General features: G+C 40.5%; 1 protein-coding gene across 2 annotated transcripts in view; it reads right to left on the bottom strand.

The window, feature by feature from the left end:
* LRIG1 (leucine rich repeats and immunoglobulin like domains 1) overlaps positions 1-21,581 on the bottom strand; it is a 149,861-nt gene that overhangs the window by 5,490 nt on the left and 122,790 nt on the right. The window contains exons 10-17 of one of the 2 annotated variants that reach the window (XM_060684228.2): positions 17,695-17,766; positions 14,372-14,443; positions 12,425-12,588; positions 7,720-8,040; positions 6,001-6,282; positions 4,863-5,282; positions 3,271-3,396; positions 1,639-1,773 (exon numbers count right to left, since the gene is read on the bottom strand). In XM_060684228.2, the coding sequence (XP_060540211.2) occupies positions 1,639-1,773; positions 3,271-3,396; positions 4,863-5,282; positions 6,001-6,282; positions 7,720-8,040; positions 12,425-12,588; positions 14,372-14,443; positions 17,695-17,766 (1,592 nt within the window). The remainder of the gene's footprint in view (positions 1-1,638; positions 1,774-3,270; positions 3,397-4,862; positions 5,283-6,000; positions 6,283-7,719; positions 8,041-12,424; positions 12,589-14,371; positions 14,444-17,694; positions 17,767-21,581) is intronic. The other variant, XM_060684229.2, reaches the window with a different exon arrangement.

The raw sequence follows: 21,581 nt of genomic DNA, 5'->3' as shown, positions 1-21,581 counted from the left end.
AGAAGAAATACCAATGGTTTCATGAGTCTACCTGACACTGATAGGTATGCCAAGTATCATATTTTTCCATATATAAGATGATACTTTTTCTTTAAAATAGTTACCTAAAAATAGAGGGGCGTCTTATACACGGGGGGGGGGGGTTGAGAGAGAGGAAAACCATGATTGCAAAACTGCTGATACCTTATCTCTGCAAACTAGGCACACGAGAGAAACTTCTGATTGCAGAGACAAGCTAACAGGTTTCCTTCAATCATGAGCCTTATGTAACTGATGTCAACTGATGCCACGGAGTGCGTGTAGCCAGTGCCCAGATATGGTTATGTCGGAGCGTTCTGAGCCCATAAAAATGTCAGAAAACAAAAAAATAAATACCGGTACCAGTAAGCGAATGTCTTACTCTGCAAAATAAATGTCTTCTATTTAATGTTTAAAATATTGATTTCTGAATTTTGGGTAAGAAAAAAAAAGGGGGGAGCATCCTATACATGGGGGCCTCTTATAGACGGAAAAATATGGTATATTCAAATTCCCAATGAACAAGGATGACTGGTTAGGAATTCTGGAGTTTTTCATCCTAGGGAAAGATTGTGTTTCATGCTAGAGAGCCCCATTCGTGGTTCCACAGAGCTGGGTAGGCATATGCCACAGTTCTTTAGAAGTACAGGTAGTCCTCGGCTTACAAACATTCATTTAGTGACCGTTCAAAATTACAATAGCACTGAAAAAAGTGACTTACGACCATTTTTCACAATTACGATGGTTGCAGTATTCCCATAATCACATGATCAAAATTTGGATGCTTAGCAATTGGTGTGTATTTTTGACGGTTGAAGTGTCCCGGGGTCATGTGATACCTTTTGCAACTTTCTGACAAACAAATTCAACGGGAAAGCCAGGTTCACTTAACAACGATGTTACAAATTTATCTGCAGTGATTCACTTAACAACTGTGGCAAGAATGGGAGTAAAATGGGACAAAACTCACTTAACAAATTTCTCACTTAGCAACATAAATTTTGGGCTCATTTGTCAAGGACTACATTTGGAGATCTATGGGACAATAAATTTAATTGAAATAACTACATGTTGCTATGAATATAAATAAAAAAACCCACCTGACTCAATACAAAGTATCGTGGAAAGACTGAAGATTTATACTCTTCTTAAAAGAATATTTGAAATGACAGGATCCACATATCACACAACATTTCCACATGCCTACTCCTCATTTCTACTTTAGCAACTTCTATTTGTCAATAATAATCCTTAGGTTAGGATGGGGTGTAGACTGTATTGGTGGTTCTGGCGCCTTGGTGGAAAAGCTACAATATGTTTTCACATTGTTGCTTTTCTGGTTGTCGTGAACTGCACAGGATCGTTGTGTGTGTGTGAGACAGGCAGCTCCATAGGTTCTTTATGTAAGTAAATAATGTTGAGGAGAATATGTAAATTATACAAGTGCAGTTTTCTACAGTATAACCATTATTGACAGTCTGCTATTTAGGAAAACAGATGCAGAGAGCATATCGCTGACAAAAAGTGTTAAGATGAGCATTTTTCAAAATCAAAAACTGTTGCCTAAGTTTGCTTTGTGTCTGTTTATGAAAGGAAATTGAAGCGGCCCACTTCCCATACCTGTGTTGTCTGTAAGAAGCATCCTATCGGGAATGTCTTCGCCTTTCCAAGGCTCTAAGCATATCTTTGGCTGTCGGTAAATGACAGAGTGAGCATCGCCCTCTGCATCCCTTCCTCTGCTGAGCTGGCAAACACCTGTAACCGAATGATAAAAATGTTGTCAAACTGCAGGCATGCATGGCCAGCTTTTATAGATAAAGATACTCTATGAAGGTGTTAAGGTTCGTTTTCCGAGCTTCTAGGTTGGTTTCCGAACATTTTGATACCAGGCGAGGTATAACATCTTCAGCAGAGTTTAGGGCAGTGATGGCTAACCTTTTCTAGACCGAGTGCCCAAAGTGCACGTGCGTGAATGTGCACACACGTGCCCGAACCCCCAAAATGCAATGTGCACACGCTCCTCCTACGCATGAGCGGCAGAGACCCGATGATCAGCTGTGCGGCGGAGCTGAACTGGGGTGACGGCTCGCATGCCCACAGAGAGGGAGCTGTGTGCCACCTGTGGAACGTGTGCCATAGGTTCGCCATCAGGGGTTTACGGGATGTCAGTGTTAGTGTTCCTCTGTTTATAAGGGCTTCAGGTGTGGGTGTGTCAAGTGAATGCAAGGACTAACTGTACTTATGTGATTATCAGCTTTACTGCTCCTGATGTCTTTCATGGTCGTAAGTTGAGCACTACCTGCATAGTGCTTTACAATTAAAAGACACACAAAATTATAATACAGGTAGTCCTCGATTTATGGCCACAATTGAGTCCAAAACTTCTGCTGCTAAGTGAGACAGTTGTTAAGTGAGTTTTGCCCCATTTTATGATTTTTCTTGCCACAGTGGTAAAGTGAATCACTGCAATTGTTAAGTTAGTAACAGGGTTGTTAAGTGAGTCAGGCTTCCCCATTGACTTTGCTTGTCAGAAGGTCACAAAAGGGGATCACACGATCCTGGGACACTGCAACCATCGTGAATATGAGCCAGTTGCCCAGCATCCAAATTTTGATCACGCGATCATGGGGATCAGGGGTGGGTTCTACTTACCTTTACTACCGGTTCACAACGGAGCGCTCGCGCTCGCCCCTCTCTCTCTCTCTCTCTCTCTCTCTCGCACTTGTGCACTTCTGCGCATGCGCAGATTGTTAATTATGATGTCCAGGCAGATGGGCGGAACCTCCCGCTGCTTTTACTACCGGTTCTAAAGAACCGGACAGAACCGGGAGCAACCCACCACTGATGGGAATACTGCAATGATCATTGAAAAACGGTCACTTGTTTTTTAGTGACATTGTAACTTTGATGATCACTAAATGAACTGTTGTAAGTTGAGGACTAACTGTATATATATACAGAAATGGTCTGGCGTTCAGTGATAAACTCTACAGATTTAAGGTTTTTTCCTCCTCAGGCAAAGCTGCAAATATAGGCTGCTGCTTACTTTCTATACCCCACCTGCTTTCTTGTCTTTTGTTATGTGTCAGTTGTGTATGCCCCTTGAAGAACAGAAGAAACTGCTGGTTTTTTTCCTGAACTGAAAAGCAATTTGTCATAGTTTTAATAACAGTGTAGTTCTGAGTTTTTGGCCTGCGTCCCTTGCAAAAAAACAAAAAATAGATACAGCACTGTTTTTTTCCCAAAACTTACCATTGCTCTGGATTTGACCATTAGGCTGCTGGCCATTTTCCACTCTCCCAACTATTTCTTGTCGATCTGAAAGCGTTCCCTGGGAGGACAGATAGCTTGGCACGTCAGGTGGTACAATAGTCTCATCTTGAAAAACAGGAAAAAGAGAGAAAACTAAAGAACCAATGTCACAATATAAGAACAGTGTTGAAATTCAGAAACCATGCTGGCTCAGGAATTCTGGAAACTGAAATCCACGGGTCATAAAGTTGCCATAATTATCTAATCCTGATCTAAACAAACTGGGAATTGTGTAGAGACCAGTTCTAGGCACCATTATATTCCCAAATACAATATTAAATGATGGCTGGGAATGTCTGGAAATTACAGTAACCAGGAAATAAGTAAAGCAGCATTCTGGGGGATGCTCTAAACATTTACCTGTCAGTATATGAGATATTCCCATTGCATTCCCAATGAAGAGGGGATGCTCTTAACTTGCTGGCCCAATCATGGGCCATAAAAATCAGCTGATGGGTGAATCATGGTTATATTAAGAAGCAAGGTGTGCATCCCCTTTGGAGTCACATTTCAAGAGCAAGAACTCTTGCCTGTATCAAAGAACTACAAGTTTATTTTATATCACATAACCAACAATTTAATAAAAAAACACGCCTTCTGTTTTGCGGTTCCGAGATAGGGCAGTTTTCATTTTCAGGTAATACCCCCTCTTGGCTGGCAAGTAGATTATCTTTGACGAAAGTGAGAGCACAGGGATTAACAAGCAGCAGATAGTGACAAGCCTTATTGCAATGCTTTTTAAATCTTATTTCCGAGCTTATCAAGTTTATGGAAAAAGAGCATCATAGCAGGTGAGTATTTTAACAGCACTTGAATTTTTGAGCAAAGAAGCCTTTTTACAAAGGTGTGCTTCAAAACGTATTTAGGATAATAATCAAAACTGCTGGCACATAAAGCTAAGCTTAGGGAACGTGCAATCTCTTGGAAGGATGGGTTGGAATGCGTGAAGACAAACCTACGAATTATGCAAATACTTAGCAATTCTACTTGGAACTGCCCTCTAGATGTGCAGAAGAACAAAGCCAATCTGTTTTTCAAGCTTTGAACATTGTACTCAATGGAGATGAGGCATCAGGAAGGCCATCTGGCCAGTAAATGTTCAGTCGCACCAACTCTCCACCCCAATGGTGAAATCCAAATTTTTTTTACTACCGGTTCTGTGGGTGTGGTGTGGTGTGGCTTGGTGGGCATGGCAGGGGAAAGATACTGCAAAATCCCCAATCTCTCCCCACTCCTGGGGGAAGGATGTTGCAAAATCTCCATTCCCACCCCACCCTGGGGCCAACCAGAGGTGGTATTTGCCGGTTCTTCAAACTACTCAAAATTTCCACTACCGGTTCTCTGAACTGCTCAAACTTTCTGCTACCGGTTCTCCAGAACCTGTCAGAACCTGCTGGATTTCATTCCTGCTCCACCCCAAATAAAGGGATTAGAAAGGGTTATAAAAAGGAAAAAAAAAACTCAGTGGAGACGAGAAAGTTATTTCTTATGATGTAATGTTCTGGCAACCAAAAACAATATTTTGGACTAACCTGTGTTTGTGACACTGTATTCTTCACTCTTCTTTCTGGTCTGATAGATGATACACACCCAAACCAGAGATGTTAAGACGATGCTACAGACTACAGCAATAGTCATGATTCCAAAAGTGGTTCCATCTTTCCGGCAGCCAAGTGAAGGCAATACACTCACTTGGCTGTGGGCCCGTTCTGTTCCAACCGTATTTGAGATTTCACATGTGTACTTCCCAGCATCTTCTAACACAACATTGCGGACAATAAGCAGCTGGTTGCCTGGAGTAAAGTGATGCCTATCGGTCACAGTCAGAGAATGGTCACCCTTCAACCAGTTAATACGTGGAGGTGGACTTCCGGTTGCTTTGCATTGCAGGACCACAGTTTCACCGACAGACACAACACGGTCTTCCAATGGATGAGCCAAACTTGGAGTCTCTGCAAGATACCGAAAAGAAATGATACCGTATAAATGACGTCATCCTATTTCTGATGACATAAGAAGGACCATTCTGACATTCAGGGTTCCTTTACAACAGAGGTCTTCTAACTTGGCAGCTTTAAGACTTGTGGACTTAAGACTTGTGGAGTTGAAGTCCACAAGTCTTAAAGCTGCCGAGTTTGAAGACCTCTGCTTTACAAGAGGCATACTCTTCCATTCTGAATTCCAGGTAGTCCTCACTTAATGACTAGTCACTTAGCAGATTTAGCAGTACTTACAACCTATTTCCAGAGTTCCGATGGCTAAGTCTCTCCCCCACCTCCACCTCCATCACAAAATCAAATTTTGGATGCTTGGCAACTGGCTCCCATTCTATGACCAATCCAGGCATTTCTCCCGTATCCTATCCTTATCCACTTGATTTATTGCTCCTGAATTTTAAATTTTGCCTCCTTAAATTTCATCCTCTTAATTTTCAATGTACTTCTCTAGGACAGGGGTGTCAAAGTCGCAGCCCGCGGGCCAGATGTGTCACGCACTGGCCATGCCCACCCCCGTTTTAGCGAAGGGGAAAAAAGTCGCGATACGTCACGTGACCAAGTGACAAAACAAGTTTGAGACCTCTGCTCTAGAGGTTCCTTTTGGAAATATTGTTCATTTTTTTGCAGTAAAGATAATCTACAAACTTTTCTTTAATCCATAAGCATTTCTTACCCAGCACGGTCAGGGTGGCATTGGCTGACACAGAACCGGCAGAGTTTTGAGCGGTGCAGCTGTAAACGCCCATGTCGTCTATCTTCACATCGGTGATGAAAAAGACATCGTCGTCGGGCATGACGTGCATGCGCCGCTCTCGAGCTGCAGGGAAGTCTGTCCCTCCGTCCTTCTGCCAAGCAATCTGCGGAAGGGGATGCCCGCGCGCAGCACATTCCAACCGAGCAGTTGTTCCAGTACGGGCTGCGATGTCATAGGGAGTTTTGAGGAAAGACGGCAGCACTGTGGATAATAAAGAGAGTGATTGTACCCTCAAGCTAATAAAGGATATTGGCTGGGCATCTTGAGTGCAAATAGGGAGTGGTGTGGTGGCCTAGAGGTAGAGCTCTCGCCTCACAATCAGGAGGCTGTGAGTTTGATCCTAAGTAGAGCTGGTTATTTCTCTCTCTGGGCACACTGAGAATATATCTGCTGAATAAAACTCTGCATTGGTGACAGGAAGGGCATCCGGCCAGTAAACATTCAGCTCCATTCAGTTGCCCAGACTCCACCTCACAAGGGATTATGGGGTTGTTAAAAGAGGATTATGATGATCTCGAGTGCAATAGGACTCAAACTCCTCTCTCTCTCTCTCTCTTTTTTGCTGTAACATGCTAAGTTCCTCTAACTTGATGGAGCCATCCCCAAGACTAGGAAAGGAAAGGAAAGGGGAGGGGAGGGGAGGGGGAGGGGGAGGGGAAAAGAGAGAGGGAGGGGAAGGGGAAGGGAAGGAAAGGGAGGGGAAAGGAGGGGAAGGGGAAGGGGAAGGGGAAGGGGAAGGGGAAGGAAAGGAAAGGAAAGGAAAGGAAAGGAAAGGAAAGGAAAGGAAAGGAAAGGAAAGGAAAGGAAAGGAAAGGAAAGGAAAGGAAAGGAAAGGAAAGGAAAGGAAAGGAAAGGAAAGGAAGACAGGACAGGACAGGACAGAAAGGAGGGAGGGAGGGAGAGAGAAACAAACAAAGAAAGAAGGAAGACAGGCATTTATAGGGATGCAATTTGACTACCTCAACCCCTTCATTCAGTGGAGCTTACAGATCAGCATTCAGTTCTTATGACATTATAAATTAAAATTAAAACACAGGACTCCAAAGGAGTGTTTTAAGTTAATTTAAGAAGTGCCAGAGACTAACTCTTAGATAAAGGCAATGGGAAAAATCCCAATGAGCCAAGCCAATGTTTATAAGACTGACGCAACTTAACTCTCACCACTTACGCAGGACAATAATTTTTACACAATGGCAAACCAATCCTTTGTGCAATAAACTAGAAAGGAATTATTACTGGTGTTCACAACACTTTGGAGTCATTTCCCTTTTTGTTGCTGTGCTTTAACACATTGTTTCTCAACCTTGACAGCTGAAGATGTGTGGACTTCAACTCCCAGAATTCCCCACTCTCCAATTCTTGGAGTGGAAACCTACACATATCTTCAAGTTGTCAAGGTTGACAAACACTGCTCTAATATTTACATCTAGAAGGAGAGAGGCTTGGATCACTTTCTCCAATTTGGGTGCCTCCAGATACTCAGCAAATCCTAGCTGGAGAATTCTGCTAGTCGAAGTTCACATACCTGGAACTTTTTCAAGATAAAGGAAGCTGCTTCACAGCATTATAATAAAAATAGGGGGGAAAGCTAATTTCTATAATGCAGACAATGCTCAAGCCACATTTTTCCTCACTCACCATTTACAGTAAGCTGAGCTTTCTGAGAATAGGTAGAGCCAAAATGATTGGTAATGATGCACTGGTAGCGTCCCTCGTGAGAAAAAGTGACGTGGCGCAGGTGCAGAATGGTAGTGTACTCTATCACCACCCCATCCCTGGCACGGACGTGGGCGAAATTCTCCATCTCAGCATGGTGCAGAATCTCACTGTCCTTCTTCCAGGCAAACGTCATGGGAGAGCTGCTGCTACTGGCTGCGGAGCACGTGAGGCGAATGTCTTTGCCAAGGACAGCGATGGTAGTTTCTGGTTCAACAATAATTTTGGGTTTGGGAAAATCGTCTGGAAAAGAAATAAACCATCCCCTCTTTTAAAAGGACGCAAGGGTACTCAAAACATGCCAGCAAGCTTTAGAATTGTGTTTGCTAAAAAAATTGGAAAAATGAGAAAATACCAACGCCAGATGAAGTTATTAAGAAAATAATGGAATGTGCTGAAATGAGTAAACTGACATTTGAAATTAGAGAACAAGAAGATAAACAATATTATAAAATATGGGATTTATTTTATCAGTGGTTAGATAAAAAAAAACATGGAAATGAAATAGGATAGAGATTTTTATAATATAAGAATTGTAGAACTATATAAAATATAACATAAAGATGTATTATTATTGGATCGATTTAGGATGATGAAATGAATGTTATAATATAAATTAACTCAAATCTTAGAATATTTTGTACAAAAGGAGGGAAGAATAGCGATAGTCAAATAAATGATTAATGAGGATAATAATACATAGATATATACTAGATTGATAATATAAGAATTTAAGTAAACTGTAAGCTGTGAATATGGTGAAGACGCACAAAAGACTTGTAACCAACCGACACACTCTGTGTAATTGAAGATGGTTTTATGTTTTTATGTATGTTTGTTTAAAAATAAAAAATAAAATTTTTCAAAAAAACCCCAAAACAAAACATGCCAGCAAGCTTCAGTTGACCGTCATTAAGAAAAGCATTCCGCTTCAGCTAATCTCCGACAATGAAATTCAAATATAGTACAACTGCACACTTTATCTTAATCCCCGTTTCTCCATCTCCCTTGTATTTTTTTAATAGAATTTCACGTCCCTGAAAAGGCAAGATGCCACTGACACACCCAGTGTTTTGGGGAAAGAGTAGCACAGCAAATTGTCACTAACTTCCTCCAGGATGTTGTTTGTCTGTTTGCTTGCTTCTCTGTCTATCCGTTCAGTTTTGAAACATTCCTCATTGGCCCCCATCCAAGTACTAACCAGTCCTGACCCTCACACCTATGCTTAACGACTGCTCAAAGTTACAAAAATAAAAAGATTGGACAACCATTTGTTGGAAATGGTAGAGGGTTTCCTGCTGGAGCAGGGGATTGGACTAGTAGACCTCCAAGGTCCCTTCCAACTCTCTTATTCTGTTATTCTGCTAAATTACTTATGACTCATCCTTGAAGTTACAACTTCCGCACACATGTGATCTGCAGTCATATGACCGTGCTTTAAGCACTTAACCACCAGCTCACATTTATGTCACGTAACTTTTTTATTTTATATTATTATTATTTATTTTATTATTCATATTTCTATGCCGCCCACTCTCCAAGGACTCTGGGCGGCTTACACCAAAGACAGTATACTAAATAGAATATTGCCCCCAACAATCTGGGTCCTCATTTTACCCACCTCGGAAGGATGGAAGGCTGAGTCAACCTTGAGCCGGTGAGATTTGATCCGCTGATCTGCTGAACTAGCAGTCAACTGAAGTAGCTGCAGTACTGCACCCTAACCACTGCGCCACCTCAGCTCTTTTGCCAGTTTCCAGTGTTTCTTGCCATTTTTTTTTTTGCCAAAAACCGCCCATTTGGGAGAATGGGTTTGCTTAACAATCATGTAGTTCACTAAATGACCACGTGGTTAACAACCAGATGCTTAACTTAATTACTTGCTTTACGACCGTAGTAAAAATGGTCATAAAATCAAATCGGGTCACAGGGTGACATGTTTAATAACCGCAATGACTTAGGAGTAAAATTCCAGACACAATTGCAGTTGTTAAGTGAGGATTACGTGCATTTACAATATTTGCATTTATGTGACTACTACTGCCTGTTTCCCTTTGCATGAAATTAAGTTGAACGGTAATAGACCTTATGAAAAACACCAGAAGGAAGTTGAAACAGCTCCTAAGAAACAACTGTGGGATAACTTAAAATAAGAGAGCCTATCCTAACGAAAAACATATTACAAAAATTACAAAGTTAAAATCCTTTTTAAGATCTAAGGGCGGCAAAACTACTTTTCCATGACTTACCACTAATTCACTAATTCCAAGGCATGCAGGAAAAAAATGGTGTGTGTGTTTGGTATATATATATAACAGATACATGCATCTCTTATATAAAGCCACACAGAACGTCAATTCAGTAAGTAGCCGAACGAAAAAGTACAGCATTTCCCTTCTTTGATTACAGGCTTCCAGACTGCAAGAGGCTCTGTATAGGGGAAGGGATCCTTCACTTGGGAAGTCCACATGTCAAAATGAAGGCTTTAGTATCTACAAAGCAGGAGTTTCTCAAACATAGCACCTGCCATGGGCAGCCTTGAACGACCATCCACAGAAGACAGGCATTCATGTTTAAATTTGTGCCTTTACATTGGCCCAAGAGGCGACAACAATCACTCCTGGTGCATTTAGACATTCTGGCTTCCAGTTCTATCTAGCATGGCTGGCTCAGGAATTCTGGGAGTTGAAGTCCATGGGTGATAAAAGGGGCCAAAGTTGCCCATCCCTGCTCTAACGTCTGAGAGAAGAGACTGCATCAGGCTATAAAATTGGGGGGGGGGGGAAGGGTTGGTATCAGATGGATATGGTGGATATGTTGGGCATAGCCAGAGGAGGGGTGGGAAATTTATAGTATCCCAAAGCCAAAACATCTGTGACTCTGAAGAGGACAGGCAGACAGACAAGCAATACTATACTATCTTCTAGCACATTCCAGGCATGAGAGAAAAAAAAAACCCGCATGACTCAGCTGCTCTGCCACAACCAGTAGCTCTCTGCTTTGAATGACAGGAACAGCAGTGTGTCCCTGCCCCCTCCTCCGGCCCCTCCAAGAGAGTCAGTGCATGGTTGGGGGAAGTGACAATTCCACAACTGGCAGTTGTTGCTAGACCAAGAGATTTTCCACGGCCTTGTCTATCTGCGGTTACCAAATTGCCATTTTTAATAAGATTAAGGAAGGTGACACGTGTTAAATAAATGCAGTTATTTCAGCATGCTGCCTAGGGAATTCTGGGAGTTTAAGTCTACGAAGTCCATTTTGCTGAGGCTGAGAAATACTGCTCTAACCTCATGCAGTACACAAGGGGTGCCTACAACCACTGTCAAATAGGATTGATTTATTCATTCTTATAAATGGTTTGGTTTTTTTTATAAAAAAAATAAAATGTATCCCTCCTATAAAAAAAAAACATAGGTGACAGAACAACATTGCATTCTTGCAAAACGAGGAAAATGATTTTTGATTCAGTTGGGATACTTTAATTAGGATGATTAATTGTGTCTAGAGCTTTAATATTCTATCTAATTTCTTGTCTAGGTTTTACCTTATGTATGTGCTTTGGGAAGGCTAAAAGTCTATACACCCCTCCCCAAAAAAAGAGTTCTCGGATGCTGTTATTCTCCATGCAAAACTGAAGTGTTTAAAATTTTACTTTTGTCCCAGGAGATTCCTAGATCCACCCCCTTAAGACCTTCACTGCTGGTTCTTTAAAATTGTTAACAATCCAAACTTTTCAGATTTTGCTCACTTCCCCACTCACACTAATTGAAACCAGTCCCATACACTCTGACAAGTTGAAACCCCATCACCCCAAGCGCACCTGCATTAATTGTGGTGTCTAATTTGGAGCCGATGCAAGAAACTTTACCCTCAAAATCCAAAGTAGGCTACTGAAATGGGTATCAGGTGAGTCTGTCTCACGACTAGCTCTGAGCTGCCCACAAAATAAGATGCAAATTATTCACCTATGCTTGTAAGGATTTTATTTTCTCTGGTATTGGCTCTCAAGCACTGGTACCAAAGCACATTTTATGAAGTCAGCTTCCTTTTTAGATTTCCTGTACTGATCCGATAATTTCTACTTATCCATTGAGATGAGTTAGTCATGTTTTGAGTCTTCAAAGTAGCATTAAAAAAAAAATGAAAGGAATACACAAATAACGAATATAAGGACAACAAAAAAACTGGGAAGAGCCTTCCTTTAATAAGAGCAAATAGTATCGTTTTTGTTTTGTGCTGGAAGAAAACAAATCAATCAAGAAAAATCAGTGGATGGAGCAGTCAAGGCAGCCTCAACCAAGCTGGAGCCCAAATTAAAATGAATCAAAGCAGGATATGCTACTCAGAAAGGCTGTTACTGCTTTCTCATCCAAGCTCTAACCCCTTCTATCATCAAATTTCCATGACCACCAAATGAGTCCCCAAGCTCATTTGCGATCACTGCTCCCGATAGATGTTGTGAATGTGATTTACAGTTCTTCCCAATGGTGAAGGCAGACCACGAAAGGAGATGCTACACTCCACTGCATATGAAATAATAAGCTGACCACAAAACACATAGTCATTCCTGCGTCAGGGCTACCCTCCAAAGCAACCTCAAAATTACCATGCGGCAGCGAAGACTCACCACATACAAAACTTTCTGGGACCACTTCAAGAATATTTTTGCCCTTTAATGATTCCGGGTGGGCACAGGTGGCTTCCACAAGCAGCTGTTGTTTTCTCTTGGTTAACCAAAGTGGCAACCACTTGAGCTGACAATCACAGAGGAAGCTCTCGCTGTTGATGCGGCTGGGAGAAAGCAAAGAAAAACAAAGGAAAAGAATAAAATGTTTTCAAAAAACTTGCAACGGAAGTGTTAAAAATGTTCATACGGCAAGTGTGTGAAGATGACCTGTATTAGTTGTTATATGAATATCATCCTTGAACCAAATTATTCAATAGTCTGCCTCCATGCCAGTCCAACACATCATTTTGTACCTGTATAGAAAAGGCTTTGCTTCAAACTCAGTTGGCTTTCCAAACTGATTCATTTAACCATCTGAATCCAAACAGATTCATACAAGGCTATTGTCTGTAAATGATGTGTGTGGGAGGTGGGGGTGGGGGTGGGGGTGGGTGGAGGAATTTTAATTTTACTTGGAAAAGTGTCATTTAAAGATATAGCCCCCAATTTAAGCAGACCATGGTCACATCCTGCGGGTGCTAATTTCATTCTTTAATACAGTGTTTAAATGTATATTCTGCAGTAGATAACATCTGGATAACCCCAATCTAATAGGCAAGTAATAACACTTCTAAAAGGGAAAAGTTCAAAATTTAAAGATGGAAAGATTACCAAAAACATGTTTGAAATTCAGAATATAAGAAAACTCGTTTAGCATACTGTATATATTTAATCCAGCATTTTCCTTTCCGCAACAGCTATTAGAATTCTTTGGGAAGCTTTCAAGCACAGCATAAGGTATTGTGTATTGTGACAATTAATTTTGACTTTTGCTGCGTAACAGCTGATATGTATTAACATGACAATCAGCTTTTGAAAAATTCTTTAATTCACAGCCATTCGTAAACCCATTCTTCATTAAGCTTTTGATTTATACTTAAAACCTAGTTTAGTGGTCATCCATTTCTTTTGAGGTAGATCTTCCAAATTACTTTACATATTTCTAAATAGTTGTGCCAATACCTGAAGTGGAAAGGAATACACCCTTTAAATCTACAAATATCAGTTGGTAACATGGGTTTACCACATAAATAAACCACTCCACTCTATGTTTAAATAAAATAAAAGTTTCAGTGATTTGTGGTTGATTTTGGACAGAGCCATACATGAGTTCCCCACCCTCCTTCAACAATGAATTTGTAAATTTAGCTTCTGGACATCTGTAGAGGCCACACACTATTTTAAAGCACAGAATATACAGTATATCGCAGAAGAGAATGTGAGAAACAAGGTTCTGCTGACATAGTTGAAGTGACAAACCTGCTAATCCATTTGTAATTCTGAGCTTCACTGCTTTCTTGCAGACATTTTATTATCCAACTAGGTAACATCATCAGTGCTAGCAGTTGAATAATGAAACGTCTGTAAGAAGACAACCAATTTCAGAGAGCACCAAGAACCCAAGTTCATTGCCGAGTTACAAATATTCTCTTCTGCTGATACCATTTGTGATTCTCCCCTTCTAAATGGGTTCAAGGATCAAATTCAAAGACTGAAATTTCATCATACGGATATAAAATGGGGTGGGGGAATGAGAAGGGCAAGTATTTTACTATATGATCTATATGACGAGAGGATGGGAGTTTGGACTTCCTGAGCACAATGGAAAAAGGCAGAGCTGCAGCCCAATGAAATCAACCACAAGGAAGATCTAATTTCACTAGTTATGGAATTTTACTATCTGACATCTGCTCTCTCGCAAAAATAGCTTGTAAGAAGAAGAGTGCAGGGAACAATGGAATTATTGATAATATGGAAAAGAGCTATTGGAGGGAGGAGTCGCCGGAGGAAATGCCACAAAAATGGACCAAAATATACAGCAAACACTTATTAGGATTCATTCCTTACAGTTCTTTCAGGTTTTTCAGCTTTGTAAAGGCATCCTCTTGAATAGACCGTATGGCGTTATTTCCAAGGTTCCTATAGAAAGTAAAGCATTTATTTTAATTTACAGACATACATAGATGCACCATGGTGTCACAAGAGTAACTCTGCTGGCGTAGTTTCTTTTAATACAGCACTTTGTGATTTCCCACTTATTCATAATATCTCTGATCCTCGTTAAATAGAGGATGTGCAGAATTAGGGCCTGAATGCATTTACGTATCATACTAACTTTATCAGGATAGTGAATCTCTCACCTGTCCACTTTCCCTTCCCATCCGATTTCTTTCTTTTTTCTTTTTTACTGAATCCCAATGGTGATTAATGAAAAAAAGCCGATTTTATTTATTTTATACAGGCAGTCCTCGCTTAAAGATTGTCCTGTTGAGCAACCATTCAAAATTACAATGGCGCTGAAAAAGTAAAGTAAACACTGGTTCTTGCATTTACAATCACTGCAGCATCCCATGGTCAGATGATAGAGATTTGGGGGTTTTACAGTCTTTATATAACTTTCCAGTATCCTGTGGTCACATGATCACCTTTATGCACTTCACAGCCAGTTTATGAATAGCAGTGTCAATAGAGAAGCTGGCAGTAAATCGCAAGTCACAACCACATTATGTCTTGCTTAATAACTACAGGAGATTGCTTAGGGCAGGGGTGTCAAACTTGCAGCCCGCGGGGCAGTTATGTCACGCGCTGGCCATGTGCCCCCCTCATTTTAGCGAAGGGGAAAAAAGTTGCGATACATCATGTGACGACAACGTGATGCCGCAAGTTTGACACCCCTGGCTTAGAAGTGGTGGGAGTGATGTTATAACTCTATTGAGGTCATATAGTATCTTGCTAACAACCATATTATAGTCCCAATTGTGATTGTTAAGCATGGACTACCTGTATATTTTTTTGCTAGCCAGTTAAGATACCAACAGCAATAGCACATAGACGTATATATAATGCTTCACAGTGCTTTACAGCCCTCTCTAAGTGGTTTACAGTCAGCAGATTGCCTCCAACAATCTCATTTCACTGACCTCGGAAGGATGGAAGGCTGAGTCAACCTTGAGCCGGTGAGACTCGAACTGCTGAACTGGTGGCAGCCGGCACTCAGCAGAAGTAGCCTGCAGTACTTCATTCTAACCACTGCGCCATCACGGTTCTTATAAGATAGCAATAGCACTTAGTCTTATATGCCGCTTCATAGTGCTTTACAGCACTCTCTAAGCGGTTTACAGAGTCAACATATCGCCCCCAACAATCTGGCTCCTCATTTTACCAATCTTGGAAGGATGGAAGGCTGAGTCAACCTTGAAGATACAGGTTAACTGCATATAATGCCTTAGAGATAAGTTTTTCAGCACAAATCTGAAATAGAATTTGCTGCAGCTTATTCTTGTGTTTTAATGTTACATATGAACTGGCCCATAAGTAGTACTATTCTCAACCCGTTATTATTATTTTAGTAGCTTACGGGGGATTTTTTAAAAATAGTACATCTGCACATATAACTCCGTTCCAATTGCTTAGTAAATCTGCCAGCATTTTAAATACAAATGTTTTTAGCCTTTCATCTGGCCAATTGCTGAAAAACTGTACTTGAAGCAAAGAACATGTAGTATTTTAAACTTTAACCCCTCCACCCACCCAACCCCTTTCCAAAGGAACCCCACTCCTCCTTTGCAATAAGATTTGGGCGAGATAGAAAGAACAGAGAGAAGAGAATTTCAGAACTCCAGCCAACTATGCCGGGGGAAAAACAGCAAAGAACCAACTCCAAAATCTACTTCATAGAAACACGTTACAATTAAAATGTCTTTAATTGGCTGGTCCCCAAGTAAAGATGTCTTCGTTGTAATTTGTAGTCATTTGCACATGAGTAAAAACAGCAAGGATGTGGAAAATGAGCAGACATTTTAAAACAGGATCCAATCCCTGCAGAAGAATTATCCATGTTCTGGGGAGATTTTTTGCACAAAGTAAGAGAGTGGCAGGATGGGGGGGGGGAGGGGCCTTCAATGCCAACTCTCCAATTCATTCTCTGTTCAAAACAAGTTATGTAAAAAAGTAGGTAGTAGAAATGCCTCTTCTAAAATGGTGTTGTCTCTCTTTGGATTTTGCAAGTATGTGTTTAAAAAAATTAGCAAGTACAAAAAACAAAGCAAAACAAACAACCCTCAAGCAGAATAACCCCAGGGGTCTTTAGGACTCTTAATATTATAGACTTAAAAGGTAAAGGTAAAGGTTCTCTTTGCACATATGTGCTAGTTGTTCCCGACTCTAGGGGACGGTGCTCATCTCCGTTTTAAAGCCGAAGAGCCAGCGCTGTCCGAAGACATCTCCGTGGTCATGTGGCCAGCAGGACTAAACACCAAAGGTGCACGGAACGCTGTTACCTTCCCACCAAAGGTGGTCCCTATTTTTCTACTTGCATTTTTTATGTGCTTTTTAAACGGCTAGGTTGGCAGAAGCTGGGACAAGTAACGGGAGCTCACCCCATTAAGCGGCACTAGGGATTCAAACCACTGAACTGCCGACCTTTCGATCGACAAGCTCAGCGTCTTAGCCACTGAGCCACTGCGTCCCTATATTATAGACTTATTTTCTACCAAATGCCAGCAGAGGGAGTCAAAGCGAGGACAATGGCGATAGAGCCGATCTTGATCAAAGTTGCCATCTACACGAGTGACAATATTCAAGAAGACAAGAGATGTGAACCCTCTGATATTCAGAGCTTTCCTGCCACTCCAGCCTAATTTATTGTAAATATATTCAGGCAATGGTATAGAAGAGTAATTAAAATTGCAAGGGTTGTTTCCCCCCCCCACCCCTACCCTACTAGCAAAGATAATGGTGAGATATTTTGACCCCAACTTTTGTGTAGATATGCTCAATGCCAAGGAAGAACAGAGCAAAAAAAAATAAATCAAAAGATGCAACTTCAAACTTTTGGGAAAGGAGGAAAATTTCTCAGGAAGGTTTAGATTTTTGTGAATAAAAAAGAGCCATTCCAATATAGGGTTTTTTTTAAAAAAAAAACACCATGTAACTGGTCATGTGCTCTACAAACTTTCTTCCTAAGAGGGATTTTTTAAAAAAAGCAGAGCCAAAGTTGGAGCTGACTTATAATGAGAAGGAAGCAGCTGGCTCTCAGGAAGGGAGCTTCTCAGCTTACAAAGATGCTATTAAATTGCTTGCAGGCCGTTGCAGCAGCCATTCCTGGCAAGCCTCCCCTTTCCCACCCAGCCCCTCCTCTCCCAACCTGCAAAGCCTTGTGGGTTACTCACAGGTGTTCCAGGGCCTCCAAGCCGGAGAACGCCTCCTTGGCCACAGACTTGATCTTGTTTCCAAACAGAGTCCTGCAGTTGCCAAACACCCAGCAAGCCAGATAAGCAGCAGCCAGAGGAGGAGGAGGGGGAGGAGGGTGGGGGAGAGAAAGAGAGACAAGAGGGAAAGAAAAGACCCCAATTAGCCAGCATCATCTATCTGATGAACCATCTCCATGTAAGGCGCTGGAAATACAATCTGTCAAGATTAAGGAAGCATACTCTCTCCCTTTCCCTGAAATTAAATACCTTTATCTTTATTAGAGCTTAATAGTGATGATAGCTTTATTCAGGACATTCTGTGTTGGGTTAAGAAGTGCAGCTTGGCTCTGGAAAGGGGGAAGGCTAGTCAGGATGTGAGCTGACCTTGGCTTATCAACCCATACACCATTTAAACAAGACATTGGATTCACCACTGGGCAGTTCACCCTTGCTCTTTTCACAGTTGGTAATAAGCAGCTTTCGAAACAGACCACAACGTTTCAAACTATAGATGGACCTTCTCCAGATCCCACTTTGATGTCCTCCTATCAGCTCTACTGCCCGCTCCTGCGCGAGCTGCACTGGCTCCCGGTGGTCTTCCGGGTGCGCTTCAAGGTGTTGGTTATCACCTTTAAAGCGCTCCATGGCATAGGGCCTAGCTATCTTCGAGCTACCGCCTGCTGCTACCGACGACCTCCCAGCGACCCGTGCGCTCCCACAGAGAGGGCCTCCTCAGGGTGCCATCAGCCAAACAATGTAGGCTGGTGACCCCCAGGGGGAGGGCCTTCTCTGTGGGGGCACCTACCCTCTGGAATCAGCTGCCCCCAGAGATAAGGAGAATCCAAGACCTCAGTGCCTTCCGCCGTGCCCTTAAAACCCACTTTTTCCAGCAAGCCGGGCTGGCTTAGGAAGAAATTTTTTTAAAATTTTTAAATGTTTAATTGGTTTGTGGTTTTTTAAATTTTGGGCCAAATTTATATAGATTTTAATTGTTTTTAATATTTGTATTTCATGTTTTTAATTCTGGCTGTGCACCGCCCTGAGTCCTCAGGGAGAAGGGCAGTATATAAATTGAAAAATAAAATAAAATAAAAATAAAATAGGATTCCTCATTTACAGAGACTTTGACGGCATGGATCCAGGGCGGTAGAAACTCTTAGCCTTTCTATGATGCCCCAAGATATGCTCTAATGGCCCAATCATTTCCAAATACGAGGGCCATACAGATAAATATTATGTTTATTATTTTTAAGGGATGCTAATAATCTCACACTCACATATCAGAAGACCTTCATCAAATTATTCAACTGTGCAAAATTTTTAATTACATATGTTGTTTTATTGCCCTATTATTTTTTTCCAATAATAAATTGCCATGTTAAATCACTTCCCTTTTTACTATACTCTTTTGTTGAAAAGGCTGATCAAAGGCTGTAATACAGACATTTGATTTGGGGGTTTTCATGCTATGTTTGAGGAGAGGACAGAGAATTTTTTGAAGAATATGTTACCCCCACCATAGAAAGTTTAGTCAATGTTTTTCAAAGTTCAGGGACAAGATAACTTGGGTAGAACTCTCTTTCTCCCTTGGAAATTTGTTATTTATTTATTTATTTGATTTGATTTGATTTCTATACTGCCCTACTCCTGAAGGACTCAGGGCGGTGCACAGTCAAACAATAAAACACATACATACAAAATTTAAAAACAGAATTAAAATCAAATTAAATAATTTTGGCCCGGACAAATTAAAACCCCAAACTATTTAAAACCAATTTTAAAATTGAATGTATAAAATACTAAAAAATATTTAAAAATTAAAAATCTTTTATAAAAGAGGGAGAAAATTAGGCCAGGCCCGCCTGATGAAATAATAAGGTCTTTAAAGCGCGGCGGAAGGTGCGCAGATCCAGGATCCTCCGTATCTCTGGGGGGAGCTCGTTCCAGATAGTAGGTGCCCCCTTTTTATACAAAAAGTATCAACATTTTATTTTCTAGTGCTACCTTACCTCATAGATTCTCTTCTGACTTGCTGTGACAAACCGTAATAAAAGTATTTCAAGGTCTTTTTATTCCAAACATTTCATATAGAATTTAGATATTCTCTTCTAATTATAGAAAAATAGCATTGATCTGATCATGAACTCAAAGTACACTGAAAGATACTTTTTTCCAGTGAATGCCTATGAAGTTGCTTACCAACAGAACCTATAAGCAAGCCAAGATGGGAAATTAGGGTGTTTTTTAAAGATGATATTTTTTTCTTAGCAAAAAAATATGGCAGTTTCCTTCTAGTAGCCAAGGTGACTAAAAGTCTTGATATGGCACATTGTAACATCTGGTTTTAGCTTTGTTATCCTCTAAGTTACTTACTTACTAACTTACAAGAAATGGAAGACTGAAGATTGCTCCACAAAAAGCAGAGCAAACAACACCGCAGAATGAAGACTCAAGGATACTGGCTTTTTGTAATTCCTCTCTGGATATTGGCCACACGTGCTCTAGACAGTTGCTACTCACAAGAGAACTGCACAATAGAGCTCTGAGAGATGAAAGAATAGTCATCTTTTTGTCAAACTGATTGAAACCAGTAACTGGTGGTTAGTGCCTTTGAGAAGATACCATGTTCAGATACTTCTTTTTTAATCACATTTGCAAATTGTGTCTTAACTACTTTTTATCTATTAGGCACCTTTGGACTGCCAAGTTTAGGAATTTAAACAAATGGGGGGGAGGGGGAACAAACAGCAAAAAGTGGACTTAATGGACTTTTGGTATAATCAGGACTGAAATGATGTTTTATGGATTAGTTTACCAATACGAGATGAGATATGGAAAGAAGTTTGTTGCATAAAAGAAGGTAGTATGTGATTAAAATGTTTATACTTTTTGTAATGAAGAAGCAAATTGCTTCCTTATATATTTCTTTTCTTTTTCTTTATTTTTTTTATTAAGCTTTTTATTTTAAACATAGTTAAAAAGACATACATAGACATACAACATATACAAGAATCTTAATTTCTTTTTCAGCTATATAACAGTGATCCATTTCTTATTATATATAAATATTTACAGATATTATAATGTTAACTTATTCAGCCTTTTCTTTTTCTTTATTATATTCTTATTTTTTTTTTTCTTTTCTGCACCTTTTTTCTTTTTTTTTTTATTTATATGCCGCCCTTCTCCGGAGACTCAGGGCGGCTTACAATGCGTTAAGCAATAGCCTTCATACTTTTGTATATTTATACAAAGTCAGCTTATTGCCCCCACAAACTGGGTCCTCAATTTACCTACCTTAGAAAGGATGGAAGGCTGAGTCAACCTTGAGCCTGATGAGATTCGAATTTACAGTAATTGCAGACAGCTGGTGTTAATCACAATGCTTTTAGTCTGCTGAGCTACCAGGCCCTTCTATTTTTTATTCTTTTATTTCCTTTAGCTTATAACTACAACAGTAATAATTAGTACAATCTTTAATAACTTCCTTACACTTTGCAATATATATTAAGTAAGAAGCGTACTTTTTTAAAAAAAGGCAATGCAAGTCAATTCTAGCATACTGTTTGGCTCTGCCTTCCTCATAGAGAAATCGCCGCAGAGAGACATTCAAATATTCTGATCATGAAATCAAATCTGATAGATACTTGATTCCTACAATCCAAGAAATGTTTGAACTCTTTCCTAATTTTGCTGGCGCCCCATAGCTGGAGCTAAATTGGCCCTGCGGAGCTTGGTTTGAAATAATATTGATAGTATTGTTCTGTTACTTATCTGATTTCTAGCATTTTTCTTTCTTCTTTTTTAAAAGTGCAATATAGCCCATCCTGAATCCTGATGACAGAAGAGATTAAACTTCTGCAACA

This window comes from Pantherophis guttatus, chromosome 2 (assembly GCF_059756535.1).
Source record: "Pantherophis guttatus breed Tessera chromosome 2, ASM5975653v1, whole genome shotgun sequence".
Lineage (NCBI taxonomy): Eukaryota > Metazoa > Chordata > Lepidosauria > Squamata > Colubridae > Pantherophis > Pantherophis guttatus.
The sequence above is the reverse complement of the archived record's forward strand: the minus strand, read 5'-3'. Positions and strand labels throughout refer to the sequence as shown.